This window comes from Bufo bufo, chromosome 5 (genome assembly GCF_905171765.1).
Source record: "Bufo bufo chromosome 5, aBufBuf1.1, whole genome shotgun sequence".
Taxonomy (NCBI): Eukaryota; Metazoa; Chordata; class Amphibia; order Anura; family Bufonidae; genus Bufo; species Bufo bufo.
Window position 1 is genome coordinate 486,976,063 of NC_053393.1, and position 22,208 is coordinate 486,998,270.

The 22,208-nt window shown below is 44.6% G+C and overlaps 1 protein-coding gene across 7 annotated transcripts in view; it reads right to left on the bottom strand.

Annotated features, from left to right (window-relative positions):
- The window catches only part of DIP2C (disco interacting protein 2 homolog C), a 442,508-nt gene that overhangs the window by 244,704 nt on the left and 175,596 nt on the right, over positions 1–22,208 (bottom strand). For 5 of the 7 annotated variants that reach the window (XM_040434208.1, XM_040434211.1, XM_040434206.1 and 2 more), the window contains exon 2: positions 10,505–10,573. The exons of the other annotated variants lie outside the window; for them this stretch is intronic. In XM_040434208.1, coding sequence (XP_040290142.1) covers positions 10,505–10,573 — 69 coding nt within the window. The remainder of the gene's footprint in view (positions 1–10,504; positions 10,574–22,208) is intronic. 7 annotated transcript variants of the gene reach the window in all.

A 22,208-nucleotide genomic window follows, 5' to 3' on the forward strand; every position in this document is an offset into this window, starting at 1 on the left:
GTGTATATATACACACTACACACACACCTAATAAGAGTTGACTACATCTACGCAAAATAGAGGACTCCTAAGCTAGGAGACGTGCATGGCTGGTAATACAAGTATGTTCAGTTCTGAGCTCCTCCGAAACCATTTTAAAGCAGGCAATATCCTCACAAACTTCACAAGCTTTTCTGGAAGTAGCACCAGGGAAAAGAGATGAACGGAAGACCAAGAAAAGGTCAGCACATCCAGCACTCCAGCAAATGGCTCACTGTGAAATGAATACAGAGATCAGTTTAATGGGAGGGAGAAACGACGAAAGCTTGTGAAGCTCAGCTGTCTACTGCTGGTTTGCTGGAGAAGGCAATGCAGTTCTTCAAGTCTGCACACAGTCTCCTTCCAATTATAAACGTTCACAGCAATATCCCGTCTTCTCATTACAATTTGTTTTGCGTGTTAAAATTAATGTGAATTTTAACAGACCATAAAATAAGTTAGAGCCAAGTATTCATCAGCTATATACCGTACATGGGAGTATCTGGCTTGTCTGATGCTGATCTGCAGCTGTGATGTGTGACTACAGTTTAGATACAGTTCCTACTCAGCGGTAGACACATTCCTTGTCACAGCATTGGTTAAGGCTGCTGCTTCCTCCTCCTCCCCTGCAGTCTGAACCAATGAGGAGACAGTAGGTGTGTCTCAGACTACCACACAATACCTGTAGATACTGTAACTAAACTGTAGTCACGGACCAGAACTCTGCCTCAGCTGAGCTACACCTAAGATCAGGAGCAAGAGATGAGTAAAATTACTAGCATCTAAGCCTTGCCTGTATGGACTGGCTTTCTTGAGGTCCTGACGGAAGGGTCACTTAAAAAAAATGCTAAATATTTGTCAGGAGACTGACCTCAATCTAAGGAAAAGAGAGCTAAACCTAAGATAAGGAGCAGTAGTTGAGTAAAATTACTAGCAGGTAAGCATTGCCTGCATGGGCTGGCTTTGACATCATTTTTGAGGTCATGACTGAAGGGTCGCTTTAAAATAAAAAATTTCTAAATATTAGTCGAGACGGACCTCAACCAAAAGAAAAAAAAGAGAACCCCATACAATGTTCTGCCTAGAGGTCTACATAATTGATGATCAAAACCCATAAGCATGCAAACATTATATGCCAATTTATGATTAATCCACAAGTGCCTTTGATGGGAAATAATAAAAATAAGGCCATTATTAGGCTCTATATAGAGTACTAGGCTTACTGGTCTGTGTTTTATATTTTGTCACCCATGAAGTATATCAAGATGTCTACAGAAATGGAGCACTTGGCCATATAATTTACATACACAGCTTTTCAACCAACCACAAGAGAAGGCATGCTACGTAGCGATGGCTGAAGCACTTCTATTTTTTATGAAGATCGTCCACCTTTTGAAATGATACAAGGGTAACACTACATAAGGGGGTTGCTATTTATCCAGCACCCAAATATATTTATGTAGGTTCAAATAGTGTGCAGACACGTTACAGGGGGTTGTTCCACCATAACCATGTATCACCTGTGCACAGGGTAGGTGTAGGTATCTGACTGATGGGAACCCCACCCCCCGCCCCCTGACATTCATTCATCTCTATTGGAGAGTGTTGTACTCGGCTTCCATTAGAGGTGTATAAAGAAGCATTTGAGGGACTCCGCAATGTCTGTTATCGTAATGGGTAGGGTCCCAGTTGGATCCCCATCTAGCAGATACTTACCAGCCATTCGTGATAAGTTTTTATGGTGGGACACAAGGACATTACACCTGACTGGGTAACGACTAGATTTTTCGGCTTTGAATAAAGGGAATCTGTCACCTGCTTTTAGCATTTTAAGCTATCACCATTGCCATGTTCACTAAAGTACCTTATTTCCTGCAGTCTTCTTCTTACTTTATTTCGTTTTGTCATTTTGATAAAAAAGCCCTTTTTTAAATATGCTAATGAGGCTCCAAGGTGCCCAGAGGGGCGTTTCTTTTCCCTCTCCGGTGCCCAGTGATGCGCAGCGGTACTGTGCCTGCGCGAGATTTCTGTCCGCCGACAGGAAGAAGGACGGGGCATTTCTAGAAGGTAGACGATGACGTGGGGAGGGGGCGGAACCGTTTGCCGGGGCTGTGGGAGGTTATTTCAGGATCAGGAGGCGTTCTTGGGATTCAAATTAAGGCGGGCTGGGCACTGTAGGGGGGCGTCACCGGGCACCAGAGAGGGAAAAAAAACGCCCCTCTGGGCACCTTGGAGCCTCATTAGCATATCATAAAAAGGGCTTTTTTTTTATCAAAATGACAAAACGAAATAAAGTAAGACTGCAGGAAATAAGGTACTTTAGTGAACATGGCGATGGTGACAGCTTAAAATGCTAAAAGCAGGTGACAGATTCCCTTTAAATCTACCTTTACAAACTGAAGATTAGACATCCTGGTAGACAGTACTGCAAAACCTGATCCGATGAGATCACCTAAATATTAGTCATCGAAACCGTAAGCATGGCAAATGTTCTTAGCCCACAGAAGAGATCAATCTTCTCTCCTATTTCCTTCAACACTTCAGATTGACAAGATGAGTCTGAAGTCCAAATGCTTCACCTGGTATTACTGTATGATACAGAATGCGGTCCACGAGTGTCTGGAATAGCGAGGGTTAAGTAACAGCATCTCCCCCGTACGTCAGCAGTGAATCCCATTTGTTACTCCTGGTAACACGTCGTGATTACTAAGCAAGTCTATTTATAAGCCACGTCTCTGCGCTCCTCTTCATTACAGCAGTGATCAGCTCCACATTATGTCAAGGGCATCGCGCCGCACACAGGTAGACCGCAGTTCACATCCAGGGGACTAATATAACAATATAATAAACACGATTCTGCATCAGGACCTAGATGGCATCTCCTTCCCGTCACCTGGAGGATGAGGATATTTTGCAGCACATTTTATCAAGATGAGAAACCAGATTTAACCTTGTCATGATACCAAGCAGGGGACAGCCGGTAACAGAATCATGTTGTATAATAATGCAGTAATTAATAATATTCCGCATTCAGCGCATATGCTGCATATTCTCTACCACGGAAATGCAGGAGTACAATCCGCAACAAAGTGGTTGAGATCCGAACAAATCTCATCCACAAGCTGCGTCAGCACAGAATAGGCGTGGAAAATGATGTGTGGTACAGGGGTTTTCTGGGATTTGATCAGTGGGGATCTGACACCCGGGACCCCCGCCGATCAGCTGTTTAAGAAGGCCCGGTGTGCTCCCACTAGTGCCGTGGCCTTCTCTCTGCTCACCAAGCACAGCGCCGTACATTGTATACCACCCCGTACCCAAAGCTGCCAACTGTGCAGAGTTTAGCGGGACTGTCCCTGATTTCATGACAGTCCCAGTAAATGTGTGCTGTCCGGGGCCGGAAAATGGAAGGGGCTATCATAAACTCTGTACATAAGTCGGAGTTTCTAGGCGGGATCTTGGCGTTCTCATGGGTGGGGCTTATATATCCCAATTTTACCAAGTGAAACATTAAGTATAAGTACCACTAAACTTGGTATCACAGTGAAGTGGCATTGGAGTGAATGGGGCTGAGGTGACGACACATGGCCTAGGTGACGCTGCGAGAAGGCTGTGGTGCTACTGCGGGCACCAGTGTCTTATCAAATAGCTGACCAGTGGGGGGAAGGGGTGTTGGATGTCGGACGTGCCCTTAAGATTAGGGCATGTAACATTCAGTGGCCCATTCAATGAGCCGCTTTACTATAATCAGGAAGCCCGCTTCACATATATACTGCCATCCGGCCCAGTTCCACGCCAGCGTGGTGCAGGCAACACCGCAGGGGAACTGAAGCTAGAACTGATCCCATAGTTTTCTGAGGGCTAGTTCACAATGCTGGATGTCAAATAATAGCAGACAGAAAAAAGCTGCAGGCTACGTTTCCTGTCCGTGTAGAAGCTGGACCTGTGCACTTAAAAGGGTTGTCCCACAATAATTGTAAAATTGAAAATAAGACATCATATAGCACATGAAAAAATCTTTCTAACAAAGCTCGAACCTCACATGGATCCAGAGATCTCCCGTTATTGCTCTGCTAGATTTATATCAAACTGGCAGCTCAGGGGGCGTGTGCAGTCTGCTGCAGCTCAGGGGGGCGTGTGCAGTCTGCTGCAGCTCAGGGGGCGTGTGCAGTCTGCTGCAGCTCAGGGGGGCGTGTGCAGTCGGCTGCAGCTCAGGGGGGGCGTGTGCAGTCGGCTGCAGCTCAAGGGGGGCGTGTGCAGTCGGCTGCAGCTCAGGGGGGGCGTGTGCAGTCGGCTGCAGCTCAGGGGGGGCGTGTGCAGTCGGCTGCAGCTCAGGGGGGGCGTGTGCAGTCGGCTGCAGCTCAGGGGGGGCGTGTGCAGTCGGCTGCAGCTCAGGGGGGGCGTGTGCAGTCGGCTGCAGCTCAGGGGGGGCGTGTGCAGTCGGCTGCAGCTCAGGGGGGCGTGTGCAGTCGGCTGCAGCTCAGGGGGGGCGTGTGCAGTCGGCTGCAGCTCAGGGGGGGCGTGTGCAGTCGGCTGCAGCTCAGGGGGGGGCGTGTGTAGTCGGCTGCAGCTCAGGGGGGGGCGTGTGCAGTCGGCTGCAGCTCAGGGGGGGCGTGTGCAGTCGGCTGCAGCTCAGGGGGGGCGTGTGCAGTCGGCTGCAGCTCAGGGGGGGCGTGTGCAGTCGGCTGCAGCTCAGGGGGGGGCGTGTGCAGTCGGCTGCAGCTCAGGGGGGGGGCGTGTGCAGTCGGCTGCAGCTCAGGGCTGGGCGTGTGCAGTCGGCTGCAGCTCGGGGGGCGTGTGCAGTCGGCTGCAGCTCAGGGGGGGCGTGTGCAGTCGGCTGCAGCTCAAGGGGGCGTGTGCAGTCGGCTGCAGCTCAAGGGGGCGTGTGCAGTCGGCTGCAGCTCAAGGGTGGCGTGTGCAGTCGGCTGCAGCTCAAGGGTGGCGTGTGCAGTCGGCTGCAGCTCAAGGGGGGTGTGTGCAGTCTGCTGCAGCTCAGGGGGGGCTTGTGCAGTCGGCTGCAGCTCAGGGGGGCGTGTGCAGTCGGCTGCAGCTCAGGGGGGCGTGTGCAGTCGGCTGCAGCTCAGGGGGGCGTGTGCAGTCGGCTGCAGCTCAGGGGGGCGTGTGCAGTCGGCTGCAGCTCAGGGGGGCGTGTGCAGTCGGCTGCAGCTCAGGGGGGCGTGTGCAGTCGGCTGCAGCTCAGGGGGGCGTGTGCAGTCGGCTGCAGCTCAGGGGGGCGTGTGCAGTCGGCTGCAGCTCAGGGGGGCGTGTGCAGTCGGCTGCAGCTCAGGGGGCGTGTGCAGTCGGCTGCAGCTCAGGGGGCGTGTGCAGTCGGCTGCAGCTCAGGGGGCGTGTGCAGTCGGCTGCAGCTCAGGGGGCGTGTGCAGCCGGCTGCAGCTCAGGGGGCGTGTGCAGTCGGCTGCAGCTCAGGGGGCGTGTGCAGTCGGCTGCAGCTCAGGGGGCGTGTGCAGTCGGCTGCAGCTCAGGGGGCGTGTGCAGTCGGCTGCAGCTCAGGGGGCGTGTGCAGTCGGCTGCAGCTCTCTCCCTGTCAGAACTCAGGAGGCAGTTGAAGGATGAAACTGAGCATGTGCGGCCATCTCAGTGAGGTGGACAAAGAAATACGAAAAAGAACAAACAGCATGTGGAGCTATACAGATATATTTTATTGAATAACTCACTGACTATTCTAAATATTTAATTACATGCAATTACAAAAGTATTCAGATCTGTGTGCTGGTTTAAAAACTGTGGAATATTATTTGTGGGACAACCCCTTTAAAGGGTCATCCAGTAATGGATAATGACGACCTATCCTTAGGATAGGTCATGATTATCAGATTGGCGGGGGTCAAAGTCCTGGAACACCCGCCAATCAGCTGTTTCAGGGATGCGCTCATCGGAGAGCATGCAGCACCTCTTCAAGTACAGCGTCATACATTGGATAGCGGCTGTGCTTGGCATTGCAGGAGTCCCATTTGCCATGGCCTAGGAAGAGGCAGCAGTGCTCATGGAGCGGGGGCCTCTTCTAGCAGCTGACTGGCAGGGTTCCCGGATGTCAGACCCCCACTGATCTGATATTGATGACCTATACTGAGGAGAAGTCATCAATATTAATCACTAGATTACCGTTTTAAGTGCAGGGCACATATATCAGTTGTGTCTGGCTCCTGGCCTAAAATAACTATCTGGGTACAACTGATATATGTGAACCAGGCCTGATAGCTGCCATGCTCATTCTCCCCAAAAAAAAAAAAAAGATGTTGAAAAATCCAAGATGTACGTTCTAGAAAAGTCTATTTAGTAACATAGGTGCTTTACCTGCAGAAACAGGTTGGGTTTCATATTGGAAAAGCGAATCTCTATGGCACAATATTATTACAGTTTATATCTAAACTTTAACAAAGTACCCTGCTTTAAAAGGTCTCACCCTCCAGAACAACCCACTACAACGTTAAGATTGTGTTCTCTAAACATTGTTTTCTGATCCAGACCTCCAGCAGGACATGTCTTTAGAATTCAGCATAAGAAAGAAAACTCATGTTAAGAAAATGGTCAATATCTTTTGGGGTTCCTCGAGGGCTGGATTGGGAAAATACTGCTAACCACATGAAATACATCTCATTCTCTAGAACAGTGGTCTCCAACATCTCTAGCTGTTGCATAACCAAGGTCAGACCGGGTTCCTTGCTCCCATCAGAGGAAATTATTCTCGGGGTCCAAATCCCACATCATCAATAAAGTCTAATATGTTTTGATTTAAAGAAACAGACCCTAGTGGCAATTTATTATATCCAAAGTCAAATGATTTGTTTCTCCTGGACATTTGGGACCCACTATGGTATCAGAGTCAGGGCCCACCGGAGGATCCTCTGGTACTCTGCTGTGCCAATCCGACACTGTGCACAACTACAATCCCAATCATGGTGGGAGAAATCATTTTGCAATATCTGTAGGGACCTAGGATCAGGAACACTGCTCTAGAAATCTGCTGGGGGTTTCTACCTTTCTGTAGAAAGATGGACTTATTATAGACTGAAAAGCTCTGCAACATTCAAATATAATAGAATTTGTGATTCAATTATTTCCTATGTTCAGGATATCTGCTTGCGGTCAGTAAATGGAAACATGCACACTGACAGGTTGAAAATCTGTGTCACATTACATAATAAAGACATGTTTTTTGGACTCAGAATGCAGACAGGCAGGCCCAACAGGATATGGGCCAAAGTGCAACTCTTTTGGTAAATCTTTTCATTCTTAAATCCATTCTACATGAGAGTAAAGTGGTCTCATTTTTAGCTCATACTATAGCTGCAAATCATGGCCCAATGTCCCAAACAAACTGCATCAAAAGGATCTACAATGATGATAGGTCAGGATAAAAGACCTGCTGTTGGGTCATGATTTGAGACCATAACAGGCTGTGTCAAACCGGCCTTAGAAGTGGAAAACAACATTAAAGAAGTTCTCTGCCTGATTTTTGATCAATGATGCAAGTTGGGACAGGAAACGGCATGGTCTGATAACTACTTTCAGTAGTGCTATCAGTGCCAGTCCAGTTCACATCTGCTGAATAGCTTTCTATTCTTCTGATCGGTCAGAAGTACATGAAAAAAAAGGAGATCCTTCATTTTGAGCATCAGTTATGATCAGTTTGCATCATTGTGTGTCACTTCTGGCAGAGATCAGTTAGGCTCCTTTCACATCTGCGTACGGAGCTCAGTTAGGCCCCTTTCAAACTAGCAAGTTTTCCGCGTGGGTGCAATGCGTGACGTGAATGCATAGCACCCGCACTGAATCCTGACCCATTCATTTCAATGGGTCTGTGTATATGAGTTTTTTCTTTCACGCATCAGTTCTGCGTTGCGTGAAAAACGCAGCAAGTTCTATATTCTGCATTTTTCACGCAGCCCTGGCCCCGTAGAAGTGAATGGGGCTTCAGTGAAAAACACACAGAATCCGGAAACAAGTGCGGATGCAATGAGTTTTTCACTGATGGTTGCTAGGAGATGTTGTTTGTAAACCTTCAGTTTTTTATCACACGAGTGAAAAACGCATCAAAACACATTGCACTCGCGCGGAAAAAACTGAACGCAATTACAGACAAAACTGACTGAACTTGCTTGCAAAATGGTGCGAGTTTCACTGAACGCATCTGGACCTAATCAGTCACACTCGTGTAAAAGAGGCCTTAGGCTGGGTTCACACGGGCGAGATTTCCGCGCGGGTGCAATGCGTGAGGTGAACACATTGCATCCGGACCCATTTCACTTCTATGGGGCTGTGCACATGAGCGGTGATTTTCACGCATCACTTTTGCGTTGCGTGAAAACCGCAGCATGCTCTATATTGTGCGTTTTTCACGCAACGCAGGCCCCATAGAAGTGAATGGGGCTGCGTGAAAATCGCAAGCATCCGCAAGCAAGTGCAGATGCGGTGCGATTTTCACGCATGGCTGCTGAGATAAAAGTCTATTCACTGTATTATTTTCCCTTATAACATGGTTATAAGGGAAAATAATAGCATTCTTTAATACAGATTGCTTAGTAGAAGGCAAATTGAGGGTTAAAAAATAAAAATAAATTAACTCACCTCCTCCTCTTGATCGCGTAGTTGCCGATCTCTTCTTGCTTCTTTAATCATGAGCTGCCGGCTAAAGGACCTGTGGTGACGTCACATCAGATGGTCCAATCACATGGTCCATCACCGTGGTGATGGACCATGTGATGAGATCAGTGACGTCACCACAGGTCCTTTGACAGGTCCTGAAGAAAGAACAGGAGACCGGCAGCTACGCGATCAATTGGAGGAGGAGAGTTAATTTTATTTATTTTTTTATTTAACCCTCAATTGACCTTCTACTAAGCATTCTGTATTAAAGAATGCTATTATTAGGGAAAATAATTACATCTACACAACACCGAACCCAAACCTGAACTTAAGTGAAGAAGTTCGGGTCTGGGTACCACATTCAGTTTTTTATCACGCACGTGCACCCGGGACGCATCCTGAGCCAAAACGTGACGCCCGTGTGAACCCAGCCTTAGGCTCCTTTCACATCGGCTTACGGAGTTTCGGTCACAGAAGTTATCAAAAATAGCAGAGAGAAAAGTCCTGCATGCAGGACCTTTTCTCCACTACAAAAAATTTCTCCAGAACAGAAACTAAACAGATCCTATAGTCAATGGGATCTGTTAAATTCTGTTTGTGTCAGTTACTGTATGTGCTGAATCAGAGACTTCCGTTATTTTGATTCTTCTGCTTCTATAACAGAACAGAAGAACGTAAATGACAAGCTCTGATGGTGAATGTTGCCTTATCTTTGACTGGAGAAAAAATCCTGCAGGGAGTACTTTTTCTCCAATCAAGAATAACTGATCTCAGACAGAAGTGACACAAACTGATCATAACTGATTGCTCAAAATAACGGATCCATTTTTACTTTTTTCTTTATTTTTCTGTTCTTCTGATGGACCAGAAGAACGGAAAGCTAAATGCTGATGTGAAGGGGCCCTTACTTGTCCTGCAGCATATCCCTAGCAGCCAGTCCTGACTTCAGTCGAGGTTAGAGAAGGAAGGAGGAGTCTAGGCACTACTCAAAGAAAACTTTCCTCTATATCATTCTGCCCTAGTAATCAGATTTTTCCAAAATTTATTTCAGGTCAGGCATTCCAAGTTTTACAATTAAAATAATTGAGTAATAACTCAAAATTTATATTTACTGTTCACAATACTTAATTATCCCCCAACGCATGTTTTCAGTTCATAACATTCTCATCTTTAGCAACTTCAAGGGAAAGCCATTTATATTTATTGCAGACTTCTGATTTTGGAGGACTCCCCAAGCCTAAATCAGCAGAGCCGATACGTTATCTCAGACTGCTTTATGTTTCAATATAATACGTATTACGATGGATTTCCTGGATTAGATTACTATTTTTACCATCTTAATCAGGGTCTTACATTTAATTTACCCCCACTGAGGTCTGCATAAAAAAAATGGCTGCTCCCGAAAGCTTTGGTTGTATTGTCCAGCGATTTCAAGATACAGAACCAAAAACACTGACACCGCTGGTTATAGACCTAATATATTGTGTTTATTTCTCCATTTCATTTAGTAGCGGCTTGTCATTTAATGTACACACCACTTGAGATTAGGATGTGTGTAAATTTAGAATTTCACATCGAATGCTATATAAATATCACATAGCATTACACATAACAGTCAAATCAATAGATAATCAACACATGAAATGACACGCTATAGACTGCCATTTCATGTCATAGTAATTAGAGGAAGAGAACAAGCTCTTGACTCTTTTGGAGTCTAATTTCTCATTGTCGCCATGAAGGAGCTCCTGATTGGTACACTCCCAGAAGCACAACATTACATGATTGCAGAAATAAATCACAGGAATCACAGTGGCGAGGAGACGTCGAAACACGGCACAAACACAATCAAATGTTGAAAATATGTATGAATCCTTCTTACATAATGCTGCTGTTTTCCAAGACCTCCCATGCCATCTCATTGCTGAGGGACCCGAGATACATGGATGACCTGGAAAACAGTTATTGTGGGAGAAACAGCTAGTGAAATTAATCATTGCAGGCAAGACATATTTAATTCATTATAACTGCCCTTTCATACACAAATATACCCGACCCTCCGCAATGTTCTACGTCCATTTCCCCGTAAAATCAAGAAACTGCCTAGAAAGATAATACCCTGAGCTCTCCCTCCCTTTGGATAAATGCTATGCATTTTGTATTAAGAATGCTATTATTTTCCCTTATAACCATGTTATAAGGAAAAAAAAAAAAAAAATCTACACACCGATCCCAAACCTGAACTTCTGTGAAGAAGTCCGGGTTCGGGTACCAAACATGCCGATTTTTCTCACGCGCGTGCAAAACGCATTACAATGTTTTGCACTCGCGCGGAAAAATTGCGCATTTTCCCGCAACGCACCCGCATCTTATCCGGGCCAAAAACATGACGCCCGTGTGAAAGAGGCCTTAATGTGGAGGAGATTATGAACCTTTAAAGGTGGGCGACATGACCATTTCTTCACAGACCGATCGGCCAGATTCTGATACCGTTTGGCTTTGGTCATCACATAGATTGTAGGTACTACTTTAGGCTACTTTCACACTAGCGTTCGGGTGTCCGCTCGTGCGCTCCGTTTGAAGGGGCTCACGAGCGGCCCCGAACGCAGCCGTCCAGCCCTGATGCATTCTCAATGGAGGCGGATCCACTGAGAATGCATCCGCCTGCCAGCGCTCAGCCTCCGCTCCGCTCAGTGAGCGGACACCTGAACGTTCGGGTGTCCGCCTGGCCGTGCGGAGGCGAGCGGATCCGTCCACACTTACAATGGAAGTCAATGGGGACGGATCCGCTTGAAGATGACACTATATGGCTCAATCTTCAAGCGGATCCGTTCCCCATTGACTTTCAATGTAAAGTCTGGACGGATCCGTTCAGGCTTAGAAAATTTTCTAAGTAATAATGCAGACGGATCCGTTCTGAACGGATGCAAACGTCTGCATTATAGGAGCGGATCCGTCTGTGCAGACATCAGACGGATCCGCTCCGAACGCTAGTGTGAAAGTAGCCTTAGTTAAAGGAAACATAATGAAGACTGGATTTAATGATATTAATACACATAATTACTTTAAAAACATTTCTTGATTTCTACAGCGTTTTGGCATGAAATCTGGAGCCTACACTACCACCTATGCAATGCTGGCAGTACATCTATTATTCTTCATGATTATTCATTTATTTTGGAAGTATTTTGATTTATATGATTGGAAAAGTGTCTCTGTGTTGCGTCGCCACTTTGTGTACACAGAGAAGACGACACGAGGACTTACATAGTTACATAATGAATACGGTTGAAAAAAAGACATAAGCAAGCCCATCAAGTTCAACCAAGGGATAGGTGGGGATGCAAATCCCAGAAGGAAATGAGACTCAGACTTCTACACGTTTTCAGAAGCATTAATGTCATTTCCGTTTAAGAATTCATCTAAACCCTTTTTAAAACTGTCCACTGTTCCTGCTGTGACCACGTCCTGAGGAAGACTATTCCACAAGTTCTTACAGTAAAGAAGCTTTGACGTTTCTAGAGACTGAACTTTTTCTTCTCCAGTCGGAGGCAGTGCCCCCTTGTCTTTTGAGGGTAATTTACATGGAACAGTTTTTTACCACATTTCTTGTATGGCCTATTTATATATTTGTACAGGTTAATCATGTCCCCCCCCCCTTAGACGTCTCTTCTCAAGACTAAATTAAATTAAATTATTTTAATCTTTCTTCATTACTTTCGATATACACTCTGAAAATCTCCAAAGGTAAATCTCTTCAGGGTGTTGTAACACCTAAAGGCCTATTCACATGACGGTATTTTTGGTCTGTGCGCTATACAGACTGCACATAGACCCATACAAGTGAGTGGTGGTGTTCACACCACCATTTTTTGGCATGGACCAACTCAGAAAATGTCCTATGTATCTTGGGCTGTGTCTCACGAAACACAGACCTGCAGACAACTGGAGATCATGGTCTCTAGTGCTCGGCATGCCCTACGTGGAAATACAGACCTTACTGTCGTAACCAGCAAAATCAGCTGATCAGTGGCTGTGCGGGGTGTCGGACTCCCGCCGATTAGATATCGATGGCCTAACCTGAGGATATGCCAGCAATAGTAAAATTCTGGAATACCTGTCTAAGGGCCCTTGCACACGACCGTACGCCCTCCGAGACATACAGTCCCGTGAGCGGCATTTATAGTGCACACGGGAGCGCAAAGCATCATAGGTTACTATGCCTCGGAGGGCATAAGGTCGCGTGCAAGGGTCCTAAGGGTTATGTTAGAGAACGAAGAGATGGAAAGTTCCTTACATACAGATGCAAACATTAACGTGTTAAAAACAAAAAGTCATTGAAAAGTCAAGTTAAAGTTTGCTAGAAACTGGGTATGTAATGTATTTTTGTCAGGTTAATGATTGCCACATCTGTATATCAGGGTATCCAGTATGCAAGTAAAAATGGTGGTGCTGCTACAGCTGAACAACCATATGCCCACTCTTGTGCGGTAAATCTGCTGGTGTGTAGCCATGCAATGAGTCTGCTGAATGCATTTGAATAGGGTTATTTACTGAATACGTACATGAATTCAGATGTATGGGGCAGTCTCCGAAATTTCTGCCACTGAGGCCTCATGCACACGACCGTATGTATTTTGCGGTCAGCAAAAAAATAGGCATGACGTCCGTGTGCATTACGTATTTTGCGGAACGGAACAGCTGGCCCCTAATAGAACAGTACTATCCTTGTCCGTAATGCCGACAATAATGGGACATGTTCTATTTTTATGCGGAACGGGAATACAGACATATGGAAACTGAACGCACATGGAGCAACTTCCGTTTTTTTGCGGACCCATTGAAATGAATGGTTCCGCATAGTGCTTGCAAAAAAAACCCCCAAAAAACGGAATGGACACAGAAAGAAAATACGTTCGTGTGCATGAGCCCTAAAGAGGCAGACAGGCAACAAAACAGCAAAGTGTGAACTAAACAAAGGCGATTACTGGAAGACCTTTTCAGCAGGTCTGCTATTTATTGGCCAAGTAAGAGTTTTAGGATATACATTCCTCTGAGTATTTAGGAATATAGTAATAAAAGTATCATAGCTGCCAACAGTCCCGAATTTGCAGGGACTGCACCTAATTTTCAGAGGCAGTCCCGACAAATACATAATGGGTGGATTGAGCTTGTGCAAATCCTGCCCATAAGTGAGTGGCACCAGTCTGGTTTGGGATATTCCCAGGGCTTACATACCAAATGCAATGTTGGTAAAAGTATGAGGTGGGTGGGTTTCTGCATATCTGCTTTCAGCCTATGAACATAGACTGAATTCGGGGGTATCATTTTTTTTTGCTTTTTTTTTGTTACTGGAAAGAAATGAACATTCAGAAGTAAAGCTACTGTTCTGAAAATATTGGGGCACACAAAACACACAGTAAGTCATAAGTTATCTATATAAATGTACACGTCTATGAAAACCATAACCCACAAAGCCTTTAAAACTCCAACGTGCGAACTTCATTTATGCAGATTTTATTGGACTTAAAATCCGCTATTTTCTTTTATAGTTTCATTATGTATAACTTTTTCTCCACAGATGGGAATTGCAAGGTGCAATTAGCAATTTATCTTGCAGAAAACATTTAATTCTTAAGAATATCAGAATAATGCCTTGAGAGGAAAAATAGGGGAGGGGGACCAATTAGCCTGCGTTCACATCTGCTTTTGTACTCCGCATAAGCAGCAAAAACTTTTAATACATAACTTCTGAAAAACCTTCAAATTCATCTGAAGCCGTCAGACCGGTGAAATGAGAATGTGCGATGCCGGTGAATTAAACCAGTGCTGCAGGGACTGACGGATCGGATAATTGATGAAATTCATGGGATTATAAATCATATAAAATTGTACCATAAAATATACTCGCATCCATAATTAAATAAAAAAAAACAGGGGGACACAAGTATTTGGATGGAATAAATTAGACCACGGCCAACTTTATTAAAGATTATCTTAAACCAATTAAAACTGTCTAAATCATACCGATAACTTAATAAACAATAATTAGACCAGCCATAAGCTCGGCCTAAACTTCAGACTTAACTCGTCCGCTCACCTTTTCAGTGATCGACTTTGTACCCTCCATCTAATAATAACGTGGCCGTGAGAATATCAAAACTTTCAACAGGGAAGGGCGGGCAAGGGCAGCACTTCCTTCAGATGCGGGCGGGATGATGGCACAAAGCTGCCAGCCACCGCAACTATATAGCCCTAACCCAAAACAGTCCCACCAATGCCCTACCTGATGCTGGGCATCTCTGCATTTTTTGCCCAGCAACACCATACCCTAGGTCACTTGCTGCCCCAGACCCCAGCAACCATCTATGTTTAACTGGCTTATAAACATTTTTAGGCGGGAATTTTTTTTCCCGCCCAAAAAACACAATGGAGGCTAATGGGATGATTATAATCCCATAAGGATCCCTCCAGATATTTTCCAGGATCCTAACATTTTCACAGGAGAAGCAGGTAGATGTAACTATCATCATTTCACAAATGTAGGACAATCTAGCAGGATCTAGCTGATGTATAGGATGCGTATGGAAGTTGGCTAGAAGGATACGACCTGGCGGTGCAGCGGGCAGCATCGGGCAAAGTTGGCAGCATTGCTAAGTTGGCGGCTGGGCGGGGCCTGCCCGCACACAACAGACTGAGGGGTTGTGCTCAAAGGGTGTCTATACGCGCTGCAGATCAGCTGCTGTAGCTGCACGTCTTGCCGCAAGTACAGGTGAAAAAAAAAAATGTTTTTTACGTGCTTCACCTGTACGGCACAGCAATAAGTGGAAAGAGCAACCACAAGCAGCAGAATAAAATCAGCGCAGAAATAGCTATGAGCAGCAATATTGTTATGGTTTTACCTTTTGCAATACATATGAATCCAATGTAAACTCCACATTTTGTTAAGTGGATCATGCTGTATTCCAAATTGATTGAATTAGGATTTATTTTGTTCCTTTCAGTCCTCCTCATCTTTAGGCTGCGTTCACATGTGACTGAAAATCCAGCTGCAAAATCTGCTGTAGACCTTGTTGTGTTTCCACAGTAAAAAAACGTTACAAAACTAAATGCGGTTTTTACAGCCGAAAAGCCATCAGATTTCACCCTCTCCATTGCAAAGGCTAAAATCCGCAGGAAAAATCCACTGTGTAAAGCCACAATGCTGCAGCTTTTCTGCTGCATTTTTTGTACTCTGCGTGTGGATGAGAATACTGTACACTCGTAAATCCACATCAGCAAATTCGCACGTAATCAGTCATGTGTGAACGTCCAGGTACTGTCCGAGTTTAGAACAAAAGACAGACACACTTTACAGTTTCTTTTCCGACCACGGATCCGTCCTGAGAAAATTGAAGCACGCAGTATTTTGGTCAGGTTTTCCTCATTTAGCCAATGGGCTAGTGAAAAAGAAAACAGCATATGGAAGTGTTACAGAGATGGATGTGGAACCACTGTCCTAAACAACAGATAGTTTCTTTGGGTTAAACCTAAGAGCGTTATACTAGGGGTCAGGTGGAATCATAGTCAAGGACAGGCCAAGGTCAGGGCTGGCGGAGAACAGGCAATACGATAAAAGGCCCGAGGTCAGGGCAGGCAGAGTAGGATCAATACGGGTAACAGGCACAGGTTAAATCAGGCAGCAAAATTGTAAAATATGGGAAAACAGGCAGAGGTCAGTACATGGACAGACAAGATACAGCACACCTAGAAGGAATTAAGAAAGGTAAAACACTGATTGCTCAGGCACCCCCCATAGGGGAAGGTGCTTTAAGTACCCAGGATAGCCAGGCCATTGGCAGGTGAAGATATGCATGTGATGGCCCTTTAAGAGGCTGGGGGACCGAACATGCACCCTATGGGCAAAGGGGTAGAGGCCTAGCTGGCAAGCAGTCTGCAGCCTGCATAAGGGAACAGAGTGGGCACGGTGCCAAAGCTCAGCCGGAGGATGTCAGCGGGATGTGGGTCTGGATGCCAGGTGAGGCTACTTTCACACTTGCGTTTTGAGCGGATCAGTCATGGATCTGCAAAAACGGATACTTTACAATAATACAACCGCATGCATCCGTCATGAACGGATCAGTTTGTATTATCTGTAACATAGCCAAGACGGATCTGTCATGAACTCCATTGAAAGTCAATGGGAGACTGATCAGTTTTCTATTGTGCCAGATTGTGTCAGAGAAAACGGATCCGTCCCCATTGACTTACATTGTGTGTCAGGACGGATCCGTTTGGCTCAGTTTCGTCAAGTGGACAGCAAAACGCTGCAGGCAGCGTTTTGGTGTCCGCCTCCAGAGCGGAATGGAGACTGATCGGAGGCAAACTGATGCATTCTGAGTAGGGATCGACCGATTATCGGTTTTACCGATATTATCGGCCGATATTCAGGATTTTGACAGTTATCGGTATCGGCATCTATTCTGCCGATATACCGATAACGTATTGGGAACACAGAACGCGCTGCTCTCAGCGCTCTCCGTGTTCCCTCAGCAGCACAGGGAGAAGGAAGCAGTGTCTCCCTCCCACTGTGATGCTGCTGCTGCTGCTGCCGCCAATTAGCGGAGAGAGGACAAAAGAAGGGGAGGGGCTGTGGCCACCGCTCCACCAATGAAGAGAAATCTCTCATTAATTCATATACAGGAGGCGGGAGCTGGCTGCAGAATCACATAGCCGGCTCCAGGCCTCTATGAGCAGTAGCTGCGATCTGCGGTAGTTAACCCCTTAGGTGCCGCGGATCGCAGCTACCGCTCATAGAGGTTGGGAGCCGGCTATGTGATTCTGCAGCCAGCTACCGCCTCCTGTATATGAATTAATGAGAGATTTCTCTTCATTGGTGGCGCAGTGCGCCCCCCCCCCCCCCCAAGCCCCCAGTATTAATCATTGGTGGCGCAGTGCGCCCCACCCAAGCCCCCCCCCCCCCCCCAGTATTAATCATTGGTGGCAGTGGCCACAGGATCCCCTCTCCCCTCCTCCTCCGATCGGAGCCCCAGCAGTGTAAGCCTGGGGCTCCGATCTGTTACCATGGCAGCCAGGACGCTATTGAAGCCCTGGCTGCCATGGTAAGCTCCATGCTGCTGTGTGCACAAAGCACAGAGCAGCAGGGACAGTGTGAGATCCTATTCACCCTAATAGAGATCTATCAGGGTGAATAGGACAAGGGTTCTAGTCCCTAAGGGAGCTAAAAGTTAGTAAAAAAAAAAAAAAAAAAAAAAGAATATTAAGTATAAATAAAAAAGAAAGATTTACAAAAAAATAATAATACACGTTAACAATAAACATAAATTTTCAGCAGATTTGTGTAGGAATTTTTATTTTTATTTTTTTTCAAGAATGAAAATTCCCAGAATATCGGTATAAATTATCGGCTATCGACCTGAAAGTTCACAAATTATCGGTATTGGCCCTAAAAAATCTATATCGGTCGATCCATAATTCTGAGCGGAACCTTTTTCAGAATGTATTAGGGAAAAACTGATCCATTTTGGACCGACTGAGAGCCTATGACAGAACTCACAAGCAGAAAGTCAAAACGCCAGTGTGAAAGTAGCCTAAGTTTAACAGTGCATGATGTAACAGGATGCCATTTGATCCGTGTTTGCTAGTTGCTAGGAGATGCTGTCTTCGGGGGGGGGGGTTTAGACAGATGTGAAAAATGGATAACTTACTGATGCCACATGGACTGGGAAAAAAAAATAAAAAAATCGACAAATGGAATGCAGTGAGAGACTGTCCTTATTTACACACAGACAAGTTTAATATTGCTCGTCTGAATAAGCCCTATAGATGTAAAAGACCTCAGCTGCACAATTCTACAAGCCAACGTATGTAAACCCTTAATTCAGGTTCCACTCACATTGTCCCTCTAAAAAACATTTCAAATGACTGACTTCTGCAGCTACTCTACAGGTAGAAGTTGACGTCTATGATATTGCATGATCGGTCAGCAGTACAGAGAGACATAAACCAAAAGAACTAAACAAAAGGCCTAAAAATCATTATATCTTTATTATCAGATCATACAAACACAAATAATAAAATAAACAAATGGCCCAAAAAAAAACTGATTACAAAAACACTAACTAAAAACAATGGATGCTACAAATTTACAAGAAACGCCTGCATTAACATTATATGAATCTCTATCAAAAACCTCTGATAGGCAGAGCAGATGGTAATATTCCCCTGTTGACAGGAGAATCTACAAAGGGCAATCCCTTTAAAGCAGCTCTGTCACCAGGATCAACCCCATTAAACCAGACATACTGGCTGGAAGGGCTCATCATGCTGAATAAAACCACACCAGTCTTTTGTCTGTATGTTAAACAGCTGCAGAGAAATTAGCGGTTTTATTCATAAGCAAATGAGCAATTTGAGCACTCAGAAGCGGGACTGAATCATCTGAGCACTGCTATGTAACAGCCCCTGTGCTCTGCACACGCCCCCTCCCCTTGACTGGCAGGGCTAGACATCAGGCTGAGGGCAGAGCTGTGTCCTGGCTTATACACATCTCCTGTATATACAGTGCTGCCCATAATTATTCATACCCCTGGCAAATTTTGACTTAAAGTTACTTTTATTCAACCAGCAAGTAATTTTTTGACGGAAATGACATAGGTGTCTCCCAAAGGATAATAAGACGATGTACAAGAGGCATTATTGTGGGAAAAAAAAACATTTCTCAGCTTTTATTTACATTTGAGCAAAAAATACAAGATGTTCCGCACTGTGGAAAATCTCAGAGGACGTGGTCGGAAGCCAAAAGTGACACCTGTGCTGGCCAGGAGGATAGTTAGAGAGGTGAAAAAGAATCCAAGGATCACCACCAAGGCCATCCTGGTGAATCTGGGCTCTGCTGGTGGCAATGTCTCAAGGGAAACAATCCAACGGACACTGCACACTGCTGGGTTCCACGGATGCCGACCAAGGAGGACGCCACTTCTCCAGAAAAGGCACACACAAGCTCGCTTGGCCTTTGCAAAAGCTCATCTGGACAAAGAAGACGACTTCTGGTCTTCTGTGTTATAGTCAGATGAAACAAAAATAAAATTTTTTGGTCACAATGATGTTTCCTTCATTTGGCGTAAAAAAGGAAAAGCCTTCAACCCAAAGAACCCCTTCCCCACTGTCAAACATGGTGGTGGGAACCTAATGCTTTGGGGGTGTTTTTTCAGCCAATGGACCAGGAAATCTAATCACAGTAAACGGCACCATGAAAAAAAGAGCAATACAGGAGTATTCTCAACGACAACATCAGGCAGTCTGCAGAGAAACTTGGCCTTGGGCACCAGTGGACATTTCAGCATGACAATGACCCAAAACACACAGCAAAGGTGGTGAAGAAATGGTTAGCAGACAACAACATTAACGTTTTGGAGGGGCCCAGCCAGAGTCCAGACTTGAATCCAATTGAGAATCTGTGGAGGGAGCTAAAGATCAGGGTGATGGCAAGAAGACCCTCCAACCTGGAAGATCTGGAGCTCATTGCTAAAGATGAATGGGCAAAAATACCTGTGGAGACATGCAAAAAGCTGGTCTGCAATTATAGGAAGCGTTTGATTGCTGTAATAGCCAATAAAGGCTTTTCTATTGAATATTAAAAAGGGTATGAATAATTTTGGACTGGACACTTTTTGCACAAATGTAAATAAAAGCTGAGAAATTTTCTTTTTTTTTTACACAATATTGCCTCTTGTACATCGTCTTATTATCTTTTGGGAGACACCTATGTCATTTCCCATCAAAAAATTACTTGCTGGTTGAATAAAAGTAACTTTAAGTCAAAATTTGCCAGGGGTATGAATAATTATGGGCAGTACTGTATGTGTATTATACACACAGCGTGCTATAGCTTCACCGCACTGAGATCTGCTCAGAAAGCTAATATACATATCACTGCTGTATTCACAGGCACAATGTATAATTATGAAGACACCTGTGCCATCACTTTATCAGCATAGAAAACCATGCAGTTCTATAAAGGTAATGCTATAGCTTAGTGGTATAGTGATCTGCTTTGAATATAGACATCTTTGGTTCAAGTCCCAGGAGAGGAATAGGTTTTTGATTTTTGTTTTTCTTTAAAACCATATTAAAAGCCTATACTATAATAAATAATACGTAATCATATAATAATAATAAGGCCTTACTATATTGAGAATAGTGGTTTTTTTTCTAAAACCTGTTACTGCTTTATTCATAGACACAATACATGATTATGATGAAACCAGTAAAATTTATTAGCTTTCTAAAAAAAAAAAAAAAAAAAAAAAAAAAACATTCTCAATATAATAAGGACATAGACTTTTCTTGAGGGATAAATATAGAAGAAGAAAAAATCTGAAGAAAAAAAAAATTCAGTCTCTCCCAAGACTCAAACCTGGGACCTTCACATACAAAACCAGTTGCTTAACCTCTAAGCTATAGCATTGCCACATAAAAACTTATGTTTTTTGTTTTTTTCTCTATACTCATAAGCTAACACACAGTAGCGGTGTCTTTATAATCATACATTCTGCCTGTGAATACAGCAGTGATATGTATATTAGCTTTCTGAGCAGATCTCAGTAAAGCTATAGCACAGAGTGTGTATAATACACATATATACAGGAGATATGTATAAGCCAGGACACAGCTCTGCCCTCAGCCTGATGTCTAGCCCTGTCAGTCAAGAGGAGGGGGCGTGTGCAGAGCACAGGGGGCGTTACGTAGCAGTGCTCAGATGATTCAGTCCCGCTTCTGAGTGCTCAAATTGCTCATTTGCATATGAATAAAACACAGATTTCTCTGCAGCCGTTTAACATACAGACGCTCTGCTGTTTCCCCGGCCAGGAGGTGGTCAGGACTGTGTCTCAAATGAGACAACTCCTTTAGGATGCCCTACAATGTATGCTTTATGTACTAGAAGATAAGGTGTTGTAAGGTAATGAACTATACTGCATTGCGTTGTCCCTTAATGAAATGAATTAGTATCAAGACCTTTCTTTGGCTGCTTTTGTACATGTAAAACACATGTTCTCAAATAGTGGTCACCCTGACCAGAAGCTGAACCTGAACTAGCACTCTACAAAAAGAGGTAATAAAATAAGTAGGTTCTCCTCATTCTAATTAGTTTGGTATTAATATTTGGATTTTCAGGTGAATAATTAGTTGGTTATGTCTTAACCCACTGTATAAAGCAAAAATCTGTGATAATGTATCATAGTTAACTCTGAACATGCTGCATGAACCTTTTCAGCCTTCTATATTACAAATTATTCAGACTGAAACAGTGAGAAGTTCTTGCTTTGGGCATGGAGCAAAAAACTTATAAAACAAAAAGGTCACGCGCTGGTTTATAGGGTCAGATATAAAACAGATGACATATCCATATACATCAACTGCACAATGTCAAGCAACTGGGCAGAAAGCCATAGTCGTAGGCGCAAATGTCTGGTCTATACATCTGTGGGAATAACTGAACACGAAACGGATAGAGCCCTGACCCATACAAGTCAATGGGGCAACGCATACGTCCATTTTCTTTCCACAGTGCCATGCATCCAATC